The sequence below is a fragment of the Balearica regulorum genome, chromosome 7, assembly GCF_011004875.1.
Source record: "Balearica regulorum gibbericeps isolate bBalReg1 chromosome 7, bBalReg1.pri, whole genome shotgun sequence".
Taxonomy (NCBI): Eukaryota; Metazoa; Chordata; class Aves; order Gruiformes; family Gruidae; genus Balearica; species Balearica regulorum.
Window position 1 is genome coordinate 23,743,177 of NC_046190.1, and position 19,950 is coordinate 23,763,126.

The 19,950-nt window shown below is 45.2% G+C and overlaps 1 protein-coding gene across 18 annotated transcripts in view; it reads right to left on the minus strand.

The window, feature by feature from the left end:
* The window catches only part of CAMK2G (calcium/calmodulin dependent protein kinase II gamma), a 122,285-nt gene that overhangs the window by 67,276 nt on the left and 35,059 nt on the right, over positions 1–19,950 (minus strand). For all 18 annotated transcript variants that reach the window (XR_012836373.1, XM_075758589.1, XM_075758579.1 and 15 more), the window contains exon 3: positions 1,507–1,566. Coding sequence is in view for 17 of the 18 variants with exons in the window: in XM_075758589.1 (XP_075614704.1) it covers positions 1,507–1,566 (60 nt within the window). In the remaining variant the exon portion in view is untranslated. The remainder of the gene's footprint in view (positions 1–1,506; positions 1,567–19,950) is intronic.

Genomic DNA, 19,950 nt, shown 5'->3' on the forward strand with positions numbered 1-19,950 from the left:
CAATACAAGAGACAAGCATTGCCACTCATTACAGATGAGGCACAAGCTGTAGAATTGAACCAGGAATGTGATATGTTTCTGTTTTCAGTGCGGTTTACTTATAAAAGTGGTTTTCCTCTTGTGTATAAGATCCATGAGAGGCCTGGCAAGAAAATATGTAAGAAATGATAAAAAGGAGAGATGATGAAAGTGAAGTTAAGGCCAGAATAAAAAGTGACATCACCTACTAAACTAAGTGCAACAAGTCTTATGGGGCAAATGAAGCTCGATAACTAGCTAATATGAGCTTTAGTCATTCTGAATATTGCCAAGCAATGAATTTATCAGCCAATATATTCATCAGTGCAAATTACTATAGAAGGTGGCCACTGCTCCTCTCCTCATGCCATACCTCCACAACTACACTCAGATGCAACAAAGCTCTTTCTGCTGAAAAGCTGCTACTAAGGTGCTTTGCATTTTGTGAGGTCCCGAGCTTGTGGAAATTGCTGCTTCATCATATATGGAATAGGCTACAGATGCTAATCCTCAGGGTATGCTGTAAGGCACCTTTCCTCTTCCGGGTCTTCAGAGGATAGGAGCAAATGATTATGAAGCTGGAAGTCAGGAGACCAGACAGATGCCCTTAAAACATTATCTACGCTGACAGATAGGTTATGCAAAAGACAGACAATGTAGTGCACCGTAGGTTTCCCAGACAGGGATATTTAACAGTGTTTTGGTTGAAGGTGGCAGTTTGGTATTTCTCAATGTTTTCTTAAATAAATTGACTCAAATTCGGCCTTAGCTAGGATTCTAGAGGGTTTATTTATTTAAGGGATTATTAATGGTCCAATTTTTTTGCTCAAAGCAACTTCCAGTCATGGTAAATTTCTCTAAAAGAAAACTTAGGAAAAACGTCCATTGTGCTACAGTTCAGTAAATGTAGTTTTGGTTTGAAGTTGTGCCTCATTTTGCCTCTTCCTGTATTTGTGTACAAAACTATTCCCTTTACTCTATTAGCCTTTTTATTTTTTATTTTTTTACCACTGCCAAAACGGTTTTGGTCTCTTGCTTTTGGCATAAGTGGCCACTGTAATGAGAAGAGCTGACATATTAGCCCACCCTCTTTTAACTTTAGCCATGTCACTGAATACAGCATTTAAACAGATACATCAAAGAGTGCCAAGAAGGGGAAACAGAAGACAGGTAGGGGGAAAACAAACACAACAGCTCACTCCCATTGCAGAACATCAGATGAGCAGACAAGAGTCATGCATCACCCAAAGAGCAGGGACAGCTCTGCATGGGCAAGCAGATGGGAACACAGCACACTTTGGTGAATGTCTGGGCTGAGATGCTAAGGAATGGCACAGGGTCATACGCAGAATTTGTCAGAGAGATTTCAACAGGCAAATCTGACAAGTTTTTGTAAGCATTCAGAGTACATCTGCTCTCTTACAGTGTGCTAGATGAGACACATTACTCCTCTCTCACCCCCATCCCTCTGAGCCCAAGGAGGTTTACCAATATTTGGATGCTTTAGAAGTCGGCAGATTCGAGCTTCACGTTCCAGTTTCTGGTGATCTGAAAGAGAAGAAGAAACAAGGTGTTAAGCACCACAAGTCTGAACCACAAGCACCACAGCTCTTGTTCATATTCAACAGAGAAAGGAACACAGTGACCCAGCAGACATCCAGAGGGCTGGGAATTGCTGGAACACGACTTTCTTCCAAAAACCTCACAGCCGTTTTCAGGCAGGGTCTGTGCAGCGGAGGCTGCAGGAGGACCTCCGCTCTGACTACACAGCTAGCACTAAACTGATATTCCCTCCTTGGATTCAAAGCAAGTAGCAGCAAAGACACTGCTCTTCTGACAGCCTCACAAATATGCAAAGCCACTTCCAGTGACATCCCCTTGTCCAAGGCTAGAGAGGAGGAGAAAAAGTCTCTGAAGAAATAGCCCATATGAAATAGGAAAAGGACCTGCTTCCACTCCAGAGAAACAGTGGGGAAGAAGGGCAGAGTAGGAGGGAGAAATACACAGCTCCTGCTAGTGCACAGCCATCACATGAAGTAGGGAACTCTGCCAGCTCCAGTGAACCGTAAAGGTAACCATACTTCAGTACCCACGGATGTACTCATTGGTGAAACGCTGATCACGCACTTTGAGATCTCCAGGCAAGAAGTTCTGCCCAAATGCTAAGTATGCTTATTCCAGCCCAAAGGCAACATCAGTTCAAGCACAACTGTCATGTGGATTAAAGAAAAAAACATCAAGGCGAGTAAAAAATGGTTTCTCCTCCCTAGAAATGTAACGTGTGAGTGCAAGGAAAGGAGCTATAGCAGCTCTGCCCATCTCAGCCAAGAAGCAGGAAGCCTTTTGGCCACTGAGGCTCAGACAGGACATTATTCACTGCAGCAATGATTGAGTCCTGAATTTTCACTACAAAGCCCCCATCTTCTCAAACAAAATGCTCACATTGGACAAGCACAGATTCACTGAAAGGATCTGAGGGAGGCAAGTCTTTCAGGCAGCCGTGGCAGCTGCTAAACTCTAGATTTTGGGGGATGCAGATTCCTAGAAAGAGGCAAGAAACAAGGACTGCCCTTCCACCCCAGTTCAGCCATCAAAAGAACATAGTAAAGGGAAGCAGCAGTCCCTGCCTGCTCTCACCATTTTTTCTGTAGCACATCTTCAGCACACAGGCTTGAAAACACACCTTCTCTGCATGCCCTGTGACACGCAAATCTTCTCCACAGAAGTAACCAGGACCCTTGGCTGGTTGGGCTACTCAGCAGATTACTGGGAACGCAGCATCCTCCTATTTATCGGAAACCCACTAGAGACCCACTTCAACAAAGCCACACTGCCCTGCCCTGCCTGAGAACTGCCTTTGGACCCCCATGCTCTCTGCATGGTCTTCCCTTCCCTTTGTAAAGACAGGCTTTGGGCAACTGTTCTCTTCCCCATGAGCAGAAGACAGAGACCGAGCCAGATCTCAGTTCAGAACACTTTTCTCTCCTGGGCTGGGAATAGCAGCTCAGGGCACTGCAGGATTTCTGTCTTCTTTCCCACTGCTGAACTGTAGAAAATGTCCCAATTAATATTTTATAGGTCTGAGATGTGCTTACTTCCTCATCTGCTACTGTTCAGGGATGGGGGAAGGTAAATTACTTCTTTCATCTCTCCTTCCTTCTCAATCCTGGAAATTATTGTTGTTGTTGCATATATTTTACAGTTCTATGCCAGAACCACTCTCCAATAAAGCAGCAGGCAGCAAGAAAGCCTGGAGAGCTTCCACGCTCCCAAGGCGATGGTGCAGTGCAAGCGCTTTCTCGCCCGCATTGCTGGGGAGAGGTGGGGGTGCCTTGGCTTCCCTTTTAGCAGCATCTCTCACAAGTGAGGTTTTGCAAAACACACTTGCAAGGTAACGGACTGCGCTGCACACTCTGCACTCAGGCCAGATTCTCACAGCAGGACAACAGTTTTGGATAAACTATCCATAGCCCGCTTGCACGCCTAGGTCTTGCAAATTCCCCACTCCCCCTCCCAACTCTACTTGAAACTCCTACAGAAGGGGATCCTTCATCCACCCAGATCGCATTGCCCTTGTGTGCAGTTACACTTGCTGAGAATCTGTTCCCAAGTACAAGGACACAGGGAAGCAGATAGCAAAAACAGCCGAGCAAAGGGGGAAGGAGAGGTAAGAGCTCACCACGTGCTACTCAGCCACCAAGTCCTGACAGCCAGGACAGACAGCTGATGGGAGCAAGGCTCAAACAAAATGACATAACCATCAAAATGCCATGGGGAATGTAAATCAAGAGCAATTGCTCCCCTGAAATCCTACACCATCGTGCCGAGGGAGGGGAGCGGGCAGGGCAGCTAGCGATCATGGGCAGCAGCCACACCAGAACTTGTGACAAGAGGTCATCACCCCACACCCCATCCCTCCAGCACCGCACAGCCTGGCCAGAGACCAGAGGAGGAGTACAACGCTCCGGTCACAAGGTACGGGAAACTATTTCTGGTCGGGGGAAAGCATACCACACTCTTCTGTCTCCAGGGCAACAAAACAGGCAAACTCAAGCACAACTCGCACAGAGAGCACACTCCAACCCTGGGAGCACCAGCCTGCAGCAGCCAGCCACCACAACTGAGAGCAGCGAAAGGTCAGGCTGGGCGGGTTTCCTGCCATGGGTCCAGGAGGATCACGGATCCCGTTCCCGCAGGATCACCCGTCCTGTTGCAGGCGGCACCAGAAAACAGCCCAACCTGTGACCTGAAAAGAGCCCCCCCATCCCCAAAGCCAGCCCCTGTTTAATCTTTCTTCAACGCCCTCTAGCCTTTGGCACAGTATAGGTACCTAAATTCATAAGGAATAAACACGGAGTTGCAATTTTTCAACCTTTCTCTGATCTAAACAAAGGTTATTCCCAGTAGAAGACAGAAAAAAAGTTGTGTCAGTCCAGCAGAGCAGTCAAAGGCTGGGCTTTAACACCTCTTATACAGGAGCTCACCAAACCTTAAAAATGCAAAGTATTCTTAACTGTATTAGAATAATGATGAAAATATGACATGGGTTTAGATCCCTGCCTTACCAAAAGCTTGTAAAGCCAATAATTTCTCCTCCCTCTGCCCAAAAGATCAAATTATTTCTGCAAGCCATCTGTGGAGTGAAGGTGTTTATTCTTAATGCACTGTGTAAGTACACCTCATACCTAACAGACACACAGCAACACATCTTACCTGCCTTACAGCATCCCAGGCCTGGGACATCAGGGCTATTTCCCACCTTTCACAACTTATGAAATTCAACCATAATTTGCCTAAAACACAGTATATCCTTTAGAAAATATAGGAGTTCATGTTCAAGACTTCAAGTGATAAATAAAGCCATACACCCACATAAGTTACTCCAAATGTTAGTTATCCTTCCTGTTAAAATTTAGCACTCCTGTTCCAAGTCTGAATTCATCTACCTCCTGCTTCCAAATATTGAATTTCATTAAGCTCTTTTCCTGCTATGTTACAGAGCTGTCTAGCCCTGAACAACAGCTAATGCTTAAAACTTAAGTACAGGATATTACAAACTCTCATCTAATATTCATTTACTCTTTTCCAGCCAAAAAAGAGAATCCTGCTATTTGGACAATTTACAATCCGAAGCAATGAGTATCTACATGGACTGAAAAGTGCAGTCTACCTAGCTTATTTGTAGCAAAATTTAAAATGTAAATGCTTAAGTAGTTGGTGCTTAAAAACAGCAGGACAAAACTTTCTCATGTTTGATACACAAACCAAGGTGTGAATATCTGTTTCTCTTTATTAGGCCTTTTAGAGATAAGATTTCTGCATCTTGGTTTAGCATGTGAGACTACATTGAACTTTTATCTTTAGCATTATTCCTCTGCAAATGCTGCTCTAAGTGTCATTCTAGTAACACTAATACCGGGTTTCTCCAGGATACACCTGGTAAGAAACTGGCTGTTCAGATAACTGGGGTTTCTTTGGTTTGGGTTTTGATTTGTCTAGGGTTTTACTTTAAAAGAAAACAAGAATGATTGTGTTAGCATCATTTGTGAGAGTTAAGGACCAGCAAAAATGTAACTGCTTCATTTTATACAAACATGCAGTCCATTCACTGGGTCAGGATTGCTCGTGCACAATGGATGGACAGAAGTGGCCGTGCACAATTAATAACATCACAGCTGGAAGAATCTCTAACTGAGCAGGTTAAAAGAAAAATAACACTGCCTGAGCACAGAAGACAGCAGACCATGATAGTTTGACCTGTATGTTCTAAATGCATCAAACCGCAGCAGGTAAACAGGATAACGCGATGTGAAAGAAAGGTGTACCCTACAGAAATAAAAAGCAAAATACAGACAGCTTTACTTCATGAAAAATTGGCAGTTTCCAACAGGGTGGGGAATACGGCTAGTTCTATACTGATGTGCACGTCTTACTGTTTTGTAAGAAAACCTTTTCATCCTCTGACCTTTTCTGTCTGTTACCCCACCCCAAAGATGCGGTGGTGGAGATGGATAACATAAGACCCATCTTCTGGGCTCCATTCTTCTCTAGGGAATCAGTTCACAGTTTTCTACTCTAGCCCCTACACACACAGCTGCTTCACAGGTTTCTCCTCATCAGGTCTTTCTCCTCCAAGGGTACCCAAGGCCTGGAGGAAAACTTTTTCAGACACACAGACAGGGCACAGGACATCTAGAAATCACAGTGGTCTAGAGCTGTCAAGTGAGAATATTTACGTAACAACAACAAAAAAAGATGAAGAAAAAGGTCATTGTGCCTAATCAGCCTGTTAGGAAGCTGTGCCGAGGAGAAGGGGCTGCCAGGGAAACACAGGGAGACCGTCTGCGCAGACGTACACTGGCAAAATGCAAGAGTCTGGAGAAAGATACCTGCAACAAACCCAAAAAGGAGATCAGTCCCAAGCAAGCAGAGCGAGGGCCGAACTTGAGCCAGGGAGCAGGGGAAGATGTCAGGTGCCGATGTTGCCACCCTGCACAGGCGGCACAGCACGAACCCCTCCTGACTTTGGACATAGCTATGATGCCCTGAGTTACTCCTGCTCCCAAGAGATGTGGAGAGGGGTTTCGTTTCAGCTGCAGGCAGCTGCCACGCAAACACGCTTTCCAGCCCAAGTCTTGCCACAAGCTCCCCAAAGGACCAGTGACCAGGGAGGTTCAGAGACATGCCCTTTGCGCCCCATCCCCTCCACCTGCCCAAGGAGCACTGACATTTATTGCTCTAGGAACAAGCATCAGCAAAACCACACCTATTTCTGGTAGTTGCTTCTCCTGGCAAGCAGAAGACAGACAGCATTAAAAAGTAATTCAAAGAGTGGACAAAACAGTTATTGAAATAAATCAAACCAAGATTTATCAGTGAAAATGATTAATTTCACACATACCAGAAAACAAGGTGGAAAAAGTTAATTCTACCTTACTTTCTTCAATAAGCATTAGAAACACAGCACTGTTTTGAAACGGTTCCACATGCAAAGGAGCACACCCACTGCAGCATCTACTAGCTTACTTTACCAAACTGCAGCTATACTGAGGTCCTGGGGCTAAGCCTTGCTCTTTATTTAGTACACCTGCCTTCAGAAGAAGAAGAAGGAAAGAAAAAAAAAAAAAAAAAGGCAACTTTTAGCAACCAAAACATTTAGCCACCCCAGTGGGAAGGCAGATTCTTTCCTAAATGCAGTAAAAATAAGCAGCAACAAAACTAATACTTAGTTGTGAATCATCTGTTTGATAAGAAACTATGTCATAAAGAAAAAAAAATCCTTACTCCTCCCTTTACCAATACAAAATCTTCTTGCCCTCAACTGGAATATGCAATCAGGCTGCTTAATACTACAGTCCACCTGTCTTCATCCTGCATTAGGACCATGCTCTATCATTGCCCTTAAAGGAGGCTTGAAGCTATCATTCCTGTGGGAACACATTCTAGATTACATTTCTGAGAATGGGAAGAGTCCGGAAGAGGAATCAAACCCAAAGCAATAAATTCAGTTTGATTGCTGTCATCATGCCAATTCCGGGAGATAGTCAATTGGTGCCAGCTGCTAAGATATCATTTCAGTTGTTTCAAGACAGAAATTGAATTTGCATCGAATACATTTTTGTAGTGTGAGACTAGTCAGCCTTCAGGTTCCTTCATGCTTTTCTTTGGTTGTTTAAATTTAAACTTCCTCTTTGAGACATTCCCAGCAAAAGAGAGCTAGCTCCCTCATCCCACACTTTAAACCACAGACTTTCCCCATATTCTCTTATTTTTCCAACAAGACTGTGCTACAGAACAGCTGAGATCTCTCAGCATTTGCAGTAGGGTGGCATGGGACAGTACGCCATGCCACACCACCACTTCAAACATAAATACCAGCAAGTCTCAGACCACCACCATTTCCCTTTCTGCAGAAGTTAGTAGAAGCAAACAAAAAATCATCATAGGCCTTAAGAATGACCAGAGGCCCCCATAGATTCAGTATATCCTTTTCGACAAGAGCTAACAGCAGATGCCTAAAGAAAAACATAAAGAAAATAAGTATATAATGACAATTCCCAAACACTCTCCCTCCCTCCAGCTATTTGCAGCTCAGGACTTTGACGTTTCCATTACAGTGTTTTTACATTGCCATTTCAAAGACCAGCCAAAATTAATAAATATGTAACAGCATCCTACCTCCATTGCAGGTGACATTTCTGAAAGCCAAAGTCTGTTTTCCAGCCTCCCAGTGCAGAATGACCCCAGTGACATGATGTCCCAAGCGCAAGGGCAGAGGGGCACCCATCCCCTACCACCACCAGCAGCACCTCTGCTGCAGCAACTGCGCAAGAGCCATAAAGTCACCAAGGGGAAGACATGGCTGGAGCGAGCAAATGAAAATGAAAGAGTGAAACACCACTTTTCTCAGCCAGTGAAAGCCAGAGAAAGATGACGGTGGTGAAATCCTCATCACTCGCCTTCAGCTGCTGACAAAGGAGGAGGTTCAAGTGCCAATAAAGGACACAATAAACAAACACAAGACTTCTTTCAAGAAATGCCGGCAGACATACTTTCTGACAAAGCCTTTCCTCTAGCAAAACCACTAATATTATTACCTTGTAACAGGCTTTTTCCACGCTCTCCCAACCTCCCAGAAACAAACAACTCCATGCATAAAAGTGTAATACTACCCCTAAAAGTACATACACACATGGATCTTAAAGACAGCCAGAAAGCTCACACAGTTGGTAACAAGCTGTGTTTCCATACACCAGTATCTGTGAACCCCTTGGTATTACTGTACTGGAAAAACAAAACGAACAAAATAAAAGGAATGAACTATATGAACTTAGAACAGAGTTTCCACTTTTTTGGTCAAGTAATGCATAAATTAGACTATCAACACCACAAAGTACAAGCCAAGATGGTTTAAGTAATTATATTTGTATCTGCAAAGGGCACCCTGAAGAGTGGGTCAGGGAAATTTATTCTCTTTTCCAGTATTTCACTACCTTGTACTTACTTTGCAAAGATAATCTAACTGAAGGCAGATATGAACATATGTACAACAGTAACAAAAGGAAGGAAGGTATTAAAAATACCTAAGTGAGATGGATCTTTTAAAAAAGTCATAGTGTGCACCTTTGCCATTGCAGTTTGTACACTCAGTGTCATTCAAATCTGCCTTTTCTTTTCACGTGCGTATTTTTCACCTTGTCAGCAAATAACTTGTTCAATATTTTTCTTTGGGTTATCTAGCAGGTGGACCTGGTAAGGGAAGAAGAATTCCTGTCCTCTTGCTTTCAGCAGGAATGTTTACCTTGAGTATTACCTATTGCACGTATTATAAAGCAAAGAAAAAAAAAAAAAAAAGACAACCTGATGTGCACATTAAGAGGAAGCGGCTCTCACAGACACCAGCAACTTTCCAGGAACTTCAAGAGTCAAAGGAGGTCAAATTGCTGAACCAGCGCAGGCTCACAGATATAGGTGAGAGTCATCTCTGTCACAGTTAACAACGTGAACACATGGGGGTTAGGTGCACTCAAGCCTGACAAGCCATTCCTTGCCTACAAAGGCACAGTTAAAGCCAGATTGGGTATTATCTCTCTTCGAGAGAACTTCCACCATTCAGTTTAGGTTCTTGCTTACAGCCAATCCCATGGTTTGACCAAAGCCAGCACTGCAAAGCAATGTGAAAACTGAAAGCATGTGCTTGCACCAATATATAGAAAGGGAAGGAGCAAGCACCCCAGCCATCCACTGTAGGCATAGTCCTTGGCCTCACATTGGAGATCAACTCAGTGTCCGGGCAAGAGACCTCCTTCTGAGCTTGCTAGAGCATGCAGAGCAGGATGTTGTAAACCCCTTGATGAGACATCCCTCCACAGCATCTGCTGCTCCCTCTCCACCTGCCCCATCGTTCCTCACAAGCCACAGACCCCCAGAGCCCCTGCGCTTCAGGCTGTTTCAAAAGTTGTTCCCAGCCTTATTCAGCCAAAAGCAACGGCCCAAGTAGAGCCCAGTGGATTCAGCCTGAAGCCTCAGTGTCAGTGCAGCCACTGAAAAATGAGTCAGCACCATGACTCCATTAGGAGGGTGGGGGCTATCTGCCTACAGAACAACTAACACAGGCCAAGGCACCATTCAGGTCCCAGTCAAAATCTTGCATAAGCTCTGACATGACACATGCCGTCCCTCACGTACAAGCCCTGCTTCTGGTCCACATCTCCTCTCAGGGCAGACCAGTTCCTCTTGCTGGCAAGATGTATGTGTCTTCACATCACCAGTCATCCATCGCCCATTGCCATTGGGATATACAAGGTCTGTGCCAACTCTGCTTTATTCTGTGTTTGCTTTTTCCATCAACTAGTTACTTCAGTTACTAAAAATCAATGAAGAATTTCCAAGAGCCTCTGATCTGAATTTCATCCCCCCCTCTTTTTTCCTGCTAGCCATCAGCTTATTTCATGCCACTGTGACAGAGGCAAGTCATAGAGTGAACATCCCTTCCAGATTTGGTGGTGAACAGGTGGGAAGAAAACGTTTCACCACTGAGGTTACCTTCCAAACTGTGTGCTAGGTTAACACCTACAGACACAGAAGTCAGTACCTACAGTCTGCTGCAATGATCAAGAATTTTACCAATTGACCATTAAAACTACCCACCAATTCACCAACTCCACCTGCTCCATAGGATACTGCCAAGAGTGCCATTTCTTGTTTCTACAAGGCTTCTTCCTTGCTCAGGGTGGGATAAAACACAAGGAAAGCCGGCGCTGCAGTGGGAGGTACTGGGAACCATTCCTGCAGCAGCACATTCTAGCATCCTTCTGAAGCAATACATTCTCCAGTTGACAACAACAAAAATGCAGCCACCTTCCTCCTGAGCTGAAGCAATGGAGATCACCAACCGCAAGCACTGACAGGCAGAAGCACAGCAAAGGGCAGGAATTCTTTTATCTTGTTTTATCTGCTGTGGCCAGGAGGCGTTAACTGCACCCGCCACAGTCCCGACACAGGAAGAAGTGTGGTGTAATTCTACTCCCCCTAAGAATGGCGCAACTACCGCACTGTCCAGCCTGGCGAGGCATTTGCTTGAAGGACCCCACCAGGTTTGTGATGAGCGTAACAGTATATTTTAGCTCTCCTTGGGCTTGTTGGGTTAGTGTAATTTCAAAAGCTTAAGAGAGCCTACATCCCAGAGAAAGGGATACCAACACAACTAGCAAAAGGAACGAAGTTTTCAAACCAGAAGATGCTGACCTCCACAGCTCTGAATGGTCAAACAACTTCCCCTTTTTCTTGCACCAAAACAGAGCAAAAATTAGTACAACCCTCTGTCGCGGTCACTTCAGACCTCATATCCTGTAAGACGACCTTCAGTTCAGAGTACTTGCCTAGCCCACCTCTCAAAACACAGCCCCCCATACCACCTGCACCCCACCCCGCACCAGAGCCCTCCCCTTCCTTCCCCCTGCCCCACATGCAGCACCCCCCACCTCCTTCCCCCAGCAGAGCTGCGGTTCAGCACGTTCCCCTCCATTTTGCCTCCTGCAGCTTGCGCTTTCCTCTGCGGCCCCACATCCTGCAGCACACGTTCCCCTAAGCCCACGTCCCGCAGTACCGTGTGCCCCAGCTTCCTGCAACTCAGCAGTGAGACGTATCCCTTCCCTTCCCCAGCTGCACACAGGGCAGCCCCAGCCCAGCCATCCCCTGCCTGGTTTCCCATCTGCAATGGCACCATTTTTTTTAAACTGCATTTTACAAGTAAATCACGTGCTCAGCTGCTAGTTTGGGTGCAGAGCCAAGAAACACTCCAGTGCATGGGGGAGGGGAGCTGATGTATTTTTTGTTTCATGTGACCAGCTTACCCGCAACTTCACTGAGACCAAGAGCAGAACCTACCCACACACCCCTCCTTCACCACCAACCCCTTCGCTCAGATGCTCTCACAGTAGGGATGCAGAGCAAATGCACAACAGGAGAGGCTGGCATCTCATGTGACAACAGCCAACCTTGAAGTCAGAGAAGAAGTGAGACACCAGCCCCACACCCCAGCTGATCACCTGAAGGCTTACGTGCAAGGAGCTGATCTTTCCTATAAAGCCATGATGGGTTGCAGAAAACCAGTGGCGGGAAAAATTAAAAAATACAGTATTAAAAGTAGGGCAGTGGGGAGGAGCATGCTCTGCTGCTCCACAGGTGTTGGGGTGGTTCCTCCCACCCCGCTGGAAGCACGAGAGCCCCAAGAAATGCTGCGGAGCAAACGATGTCAAATGTCCTGACACGGCAACCCAAGAGTCCATTTGCATCTCTGCGCACGAGGTCTGGGGCAGTGTTACAGACCGCATGCTATGGTCTCCCACTCAGAGAAAGGTAGAAGTCGTGGGTTAGGGGATTAAGAGACAGGAGGCTGCAGTTACAATGCTAACTTACACACGTAACTATATTTTTTTTGTTAGAAAGTTGGGGGAGGATTGTTTCAGTTTTAAGAGGCTGGCTGTAGAACGTGTGATTAAATAAATAGCATCCCAACATGGTTTCACAGAGATTAGGAAAGGACAAGTGATTTTTGAAATAAACATGCAGTCTAAATTTTAGAGGGGTTCCACAGACTTTCTGCAATAAGATGGGCAGGACAACATGCACAGCGGTGTCTCTTAGCTCACACACAGCTGTGCAATAATGTTTCTCTTACGTGCCCCTTTGCAGAGCTCCTAACTGTCCCTAGACCTGCAGACCACAAGCAGAGATTTTGGGAAAATAGAAATTCTGGCAAATTTCTAGAAGACAGATACTTAGGGGGGGGGGGGGGGGGGGGAGTTAGAAAACAAACAAAAAATCCCCATAGAAGAACAACTACTTCCATAGCATCTTTTGTCAGAGAATCTCTAGATTCATCTAGGTTTTCATCTACCTGAAAACCCCTGAAGCACAAGGGTTTTTTACCCTGTGTTTAAGGAGATGAAGGAGGAAAGCAGAGGTGCTGAAACCAGAGACCGTGTCAGTGACAAATCTATGAACAAACTCAGATCTCTGGAATTTGAGCCTCTCACTACCATGTTTTTCATCCTTCTGCAGAAATAGAAACGAAGACAGAAACAATGCAGTTCAAATCTAATGGATTTTGAGTAGTCACTCAAAGCAAAAACTGATAGGGGCAGCATTAGCATTGCTGCAATATCTCACTCTGGGAAGCATGAAATCCTACGTCAATGCCATACTAGGACCTAATGGATTTTTTGTTATAAGGTCCAGTGTTCAGAAGTGAAAAAAAATAAAATTGAAACATTTTTTAAAAAGCAACATTTAGCTTGTTTTGGTGGAACTGCCACCCAACAGAGCCTACATTACCCTTGACAATCTAGGGTAGATTTAGCTATAAGGAAAAAAATTCTTCACTGTGAGGGTGGTGAGGCACTGGAACAGGTTGCCCAGAGAGGTTGTGGATGCCCCATCCCTGGAAGTGTTCAAAGCCAGATCAGATGGGGCTTTGGGCAACCTGGTCTAGTGGAAGGTGTCCCTGCCCATGGCAGGGGGGGTGCAACTATATGATCTTTAAGGTCCCTTCTGACCCAAACCATTCTGTGATTCTATGACAAGAACACAGCCTGAAAACAGCTTCCTCCATGTGGAAGCTCCAGATCTGGCCTGTCAGTCGAGCACAATAGCTTGAAAGTAGTCACCCTGCCCCATCACCATGTCTGCTTTCAGATTTCCAGGGAAAGAGGCACTTGATTTGCATCTCTTCCAAAAAAGCAGCTGTTATGCTTTTGATTTGTTATGTTTTGATTTATTCTCTGGCTAAGTTTATTTCTTGTTTTGATAAATGTTTAATGCTCCTGGCTAGATCAGTTTATATCTTGTTTGCCTGTGGGCATTTAATACTAATTTCAAGGCCATCTACAGCTTTTTCCCCCCAAGTCTTTTGCTATTGTTTGGATCTAAGTTATTTTGGCATTGAATTCCACATTACCATATCAAACTAACAGACACTTACCAAATCTCAAGAGATGACCAGATTAGCTGATTAACAGACAACATACCCTGAACACCAACCCTTACTGATTAAGTCCACCCATACACTGATCGACAAACAACAACTGAGGATGAGGAGTTGAAACCACAGCTCTCACGTTATCTCAAAGCATGCAGTTCTGTCAATTGCTGCCTATCCCAAGCAAAAAATGAGAGGGAAAAAGAAGGTGTGTCAGAAGGAGAAAGAAAATGCAGTGAAACAGTTATTAAAGCACTAATGCTGATATCTACAAAGCAACTTTCTCAGTCGAGATTGGGTTTTAATGGGGTCGTGGTTAAGAAGTCGAGCCAACATGTCTTAAGACTAAACTCTCCTTTTTCTACAGAACACACAAATGAGGAATAATGGCAGAGAAAGCTTCTCCCACGCTACCCAGCCTCATCTCTGATCTAAAAGGATCACACTTTCACCCTACAAACATTACTTTGACCCACACAAGTTCAATTTCAAACCAAAAAAAGAAAGCAGAGCATGGTCTCCTATGACCAGTGTTTGAGGACCCTCTGCAGTCCCATATGAGCTCCATGGAGCACAAAGCTGAGATCCAAACTGCAGCATCCCCTGTTAAAAGAGGCTCCCCAACAGTCACCCATTCCCAACAGACAGCATGATAAAAAAAAAGTCTCCTTGTGCTTCCTTTTTGGCATCTCTACCTGGACAGCTGGTCCAGCCAGATGAGACCAGGGACCCTGCTCATCCTAACACCAAAACTACTATCTCCATTTCAAGGTGAATGCTAGCAAAAGTGATCCCTGCCCCTTCCTCATCCTCTCCTTCAGTTCTTCTGTCAAGCAGTGTATCCAAATACTGCAGTCCTTCAGCACGACAGGCAGAGGACAACTACACAGGTCTGAATACAGTATATTGTGAAGATATTGCTGCAGCCCCAGCATAGAAATACATAGCTCACGCAGCTCACTGGAAAACTGAGGAACATGGAAAAACAGAAATACAGCCCTGTACTAAAAAAAAAAAAAAACAAACAACAAAACACCAAAAAAAAAATTTTATCTGTGCTGCAGGACTGGTCTCCACAGCAAAAAGAGGTTTGCAGGTCCCATGACCCAGCAGAGGAGGGAGGCAGTGGCAGGGCAGGCTGTGCTGCTCAGGGCTTAGGGAGAGCAAGTCTCCCAAGCTGCTTATGTCCAACACAGCCAGGCTCTGAAGCGACAGCAGCCAGCAGGCAGGAAAGCCTGGAAAGCGCATCCTCCAGGCCGTAGTAAATGCAAGCATAAAATGTGCTTCTAAAAGAAAAACATTCATGGTACTTGTAGCTAGGAACACAGACAGGAGACAAAAGATGACTAAAGAAGTGTCCAGAGGGAAGCCAAAGCCACAGGAAAAAGTATGGAGCATGGGAAGGACAGAGCACCCACCAAAAAGAGCAGCACAAGAAAAATGGGATCATGTGGAAGAGAAAGCCCAGCTCAGAGATGAGACTTGTTGGCCTTGCTGACAGGGAGCAAAGGACAGCATGGTGGCTGCCCAGGGCAGGCTGTTCTCCTTCATGGGCCGTAACCTTCAGCAGCAGCAGGCTAGAGCACTACTGACCACATTCAACAGAAAGTAAGCCTGGTAACCTCTGACATGTTTACCAACTGTTGTTATCAGAAAGTAATCAGTTTTCCATTTTACAGTTATTTAAAGAATTTCCTGTACTTCACACTGTCCCCACACTTGTTCTTCCATCATGCCATGAAATGTGTTTCTCTGTTCAGCTGGGGCAAACCCACCAGAACCTCCAGTCACCACGGCCAAGGTAGCGCCCAGTGAGGGCACTCAGCCTAACAACATCAGCCACCATCCAAAGCAGTGACTGTGGTGCTGGCTGATCAGCTTCAGAATTTTCTGCCTCCAGCCCATCTGCTTGTTCTCACCTCCTCAGCTGAGCCCAGTGCCAGATCAGCTGTTTGGGTGGCAGCCCTATGAGCAGGGAAGGAGAAGAGATGCAGAAAAGGCAATTTTAAGTCTTCTCTGAAGTCAGTTGAGCTTCCAAGGCAGTTGATAAAATTAACAACCTTAACAGAAACTGCCCACTGCAAACAGCAACCAAATAAAGCTGCTAGTTCCCAAATGGCTGATGACCAAGCCACAGCTGTGACGGGGGGAGGAGGGGGGGAGAGCGCGCATGAATCCTTGAGTGAGTCACTCGCTCCCTGCATCCCTGCTGGCCTAGATAAATGCTGCTGCCAGTCGATGATGGGTGCCACAAACCAACTCTTAAGCCCACAGCATCCCTGCTGCTCATCTCCTGGTGGGCACAGAGCCCTCACTGAACACCACAATCGCTGTGCAAGTGTGCAAGCAGGAGAGGTGGTCACAACGGCCATTAGGTCTCTGAGGTTCCCATATGGCTCCAATAGACATTTACGTCTCTTCTTGTCCTTGCTCCTGCTTTCAGAAGTACCCCCCTCAAGGGCTGGGATCTCAGGCAGGTGAGGATGCAATATAAAGCTCCCCCTTTTAGATGAGGAAAAGACTGAAAAAAATGTGAAAGCAAATAGATAATAAGAATAGTGATGAAGACACTATGTAGGAAGTTGCTCCTTGTCCCTGTACTGGCACTAGTTTGTTTACAGTGCTGGCTGCTCACTTGTACTATTCGAGCAATGCGTTCTGATGGATCACATCAGGACTGCCTTACCTCAATGCTGAAGCTTAGGAGGAAGGCAGCAGTAAGCCTGCTAACTACCCAAAGCACAAAATGCATTTGGAATTAAGAGCAAATCATAACAAGTCTAAATCAGATGTGTAACATCTCCCCTACAGATGTACCAAGGACAGTGAACTGGTTTAAGACAGACACTCCAGCTAGTTAGATTCCCACAACACAAAAGAAAGCCTCAAGTGCTGTAACACTGAGGCACCACAGCTGCAATTCCTGCAGTAAGGCATTCAGTGTTTTAAGAATGGAGGACTAAGTCCCATAGTGCCTAATGCAATCCCTGTGGAGGGCTATTAAAGTTTTAACTATTTTCACCCATTGACTGAATGACAGATTTCTTTCCTCTAGTTTCATCAGTGTCCAAATGCACCAGAAGGAACAGGGAGAGAAAAGAAAGAGAACCTTGAAGGAACAGAGAGTGTCTCCATTTTCTGCACCTGCAACAGTGGCATACGTGCTGGATACTGAGGATTTCAGCAACAGAACCTGGCTAGCTGATATTCACACCAAGAAGAAAGGGTCAGGCCACAAACTCTAAGTTTCGGGCAAATTTTGCAATTTGTGAACTTCATCTTCTACATCACACAGCTCTGAAGACCTCCCCCACGACTTCTGGTTGTAAAGTGACAAAACACACAGGACCCTGGGTAAAACATAGGTGTTCTCACAGCTATAATTGCCTGAGTTAACACTGGTTTCTCCTCCAAACTGTTATCATAAGTAGTTCAGGGAATACAAAGAAATAGATGAACAACTTCTCCTTTGCCTGATCCATCTATTCCTCTGGCCTGAAGACATATCTTACAGTGGTTTTTCCACCTCCTACCACAAAGAGATGCTGCATAGGGCACCTGTCTCAACCAAGAGTACAGCAACAGCAAATCCTACCAAGCATACATACATGCAACAGCTTCATAAAGGGTCATTGATATAACTAAATATCGAGGAAAGGTCAACAGTTTAAACTACTTGTGCAGTCTTCCTATAGTCCCCTAGACAGGATTGCTTGAATGCTTTGATGCCAGGCTTCCCTAAGGAAACTGCAGCCAAAACAAGCATATCTGAACGCATTTACTGCGATACTAACAAGTGAAGAGGAAAGATATGATCATTTCTGCAGCCTTCAGACCAACACAGGTCACACTGAGCAACAGAGCAAGAGAATGAATGAAACCGAGTGGTCAAGATATGAAGTGCTGCCTATCCTACCCTAAGACAGGCAAAGCGAATTGACTACGCTAGTCACAAGAGTACTCTGTCCAGCCTCCAGCTGGGTACTCCAGTCCACTGCTTCTCCTAAAGCACCCAATGCTGCTACCCCTTCCAAGCAACCATCTGGCTAGCAATGCCCATGTGCCAAAAACCAGGCCAGTCCAAGACATGATGTATTCATGGCCTCTAAAGTCTCCTGAAAATGCAAAGATATCCCACCTTAAAAAGGCCTGTCTCCCACCCAGCTCTGGCAAAGGTATCCTAAAACACAGCAAATCCCTGCTGTAAAAGAAACTAGTCCAGAAGCCAAACGAACTATGGAGAGCCAGAGGAAAGCAGCTTCCCATTCTACTGTGCTCCAAAATATCATGTAGAAACACAGCAGGAGTGTTGGAGACCAGGGAAGACTTCTTTATTTCCTTCTATCAGTCGACTTGGTCCATCCAGTACCACTCTCGTGTAACCTCTCCTTAACTTCCCTGAGCATCTAGCTCCTGAGCACAGAACATACGTCACGTGCCCCAGTGTTTATACATCTGTGCTAGAGGCAGATTTATATCAACTGGCTCAGGTCCTGCTTCTGCAATCGATCACCCTTTGTCATACTTGAAAGTGGCATTTCTTTAGCCAAACTCTGGGACCTGGGGCAAGAGATTCCTCAGCGACCTGTCAGGGAGCCCAAGAACTTGGAGATAAAGGGTTCTGAGAGGAGGAAGTCACCAGCATTGTTGAGCCTGGGTGGGACAGAGCAGGGGTCTACGCTCTTTGGAGAAAGATACATTGTTAGGAGGAACAGCTTGATATTGTTCTGCTACCAGCAATTATGCTACATTTTAAACAGCCAATATGTTTCCTTTTACAGACCAGAGTTTGATTTAATGTCTCATTCCAGCACAGATTTCTTGCTTTTGAAGTCCAAGTTTCCCTCTTGTGCTCCTCCCATCTCACCATACTTGTGGACTTCTTCCTTACTTCACATTTTAACCAATAGATTTGTGCTTTTAAATAAAACAATTTTTCGTTTTGAAACATAAACAACAAACTGAAAAGGCCTACAGAAGAAAATGCATAGTTTAGCTCTTTACAGTAAAGTCAGCAAGTAACTTCATATAAATCTTAATTCAGAAGATACTCAACAGACAGCTGAGGGTCACGGCTGATGACCTGTGGAAGTCAGGCAGGCAACAGCACTTGGCTATCTCCACTTCTGCAAGTACCCAGGAGACCTGCGAGTGCAAATGTAGGCAAAAGCAAGCAACCACCCTGCCACAGGAGTGACAACTAAGGCCAGCTATAAGCTGGATATAAAGAGGGGGTGGGGAAGGCTGCAGTGAAGACCCGGTGTCATACCAGGACAGGCAGGGAGAGCAACCAAAGAGAACAGGTTGTGATCTGGCTAGGAGGAAGGGCAAGACGGAGCTGTAGAGCAAAAGAGAGAGAAAATGAGGCACCCTCCTGCCAAAGGTCTTAAAAAAAAAAAAATTTAAAATGTAGAAAAGACAATTCCTTGAAAATTCTCTTTTGTAACATTGCAGTGACATGTAAGCTACTGCTCTAGCTGCCATAGAAATGCCAAATGAATGCAACAGAGGCTGGTTTGCACAGAGAGGGAAGGAGGAAGATGCACTTGATGGCATCCTCCAAAGAAGACACATGGTCTCACCAAGTACTGTTCTCTTTTGCTCTCTTCAGAAGGTTCACAAGGCAGAGCTGGAAGAACAGTATTTGAACAGTACGACACCCTTTCCTGTCCTTGCTGCCTTGAAAATAGCAATATATTTGAGTGCAAAATAAACTGACCAAACTTACAAGCAGTTTTCTAGATTTCTTTTCAGAAAAGGTCAATGTGACAAGCTCAGGCAGGCTTTTATGGAATCTGCTTGCCAAATTCAAGACTGCACTCAAGAGCAGTCTTGTTCAAGTACCTTACACATCTGTCTCCGATGATGAATAACCTTTGGAACCATGGAAGCAATTCACAGATTAGGGCTTAGAAAACTCATGTGTTACATTTTTTTCTATTTGATATGCA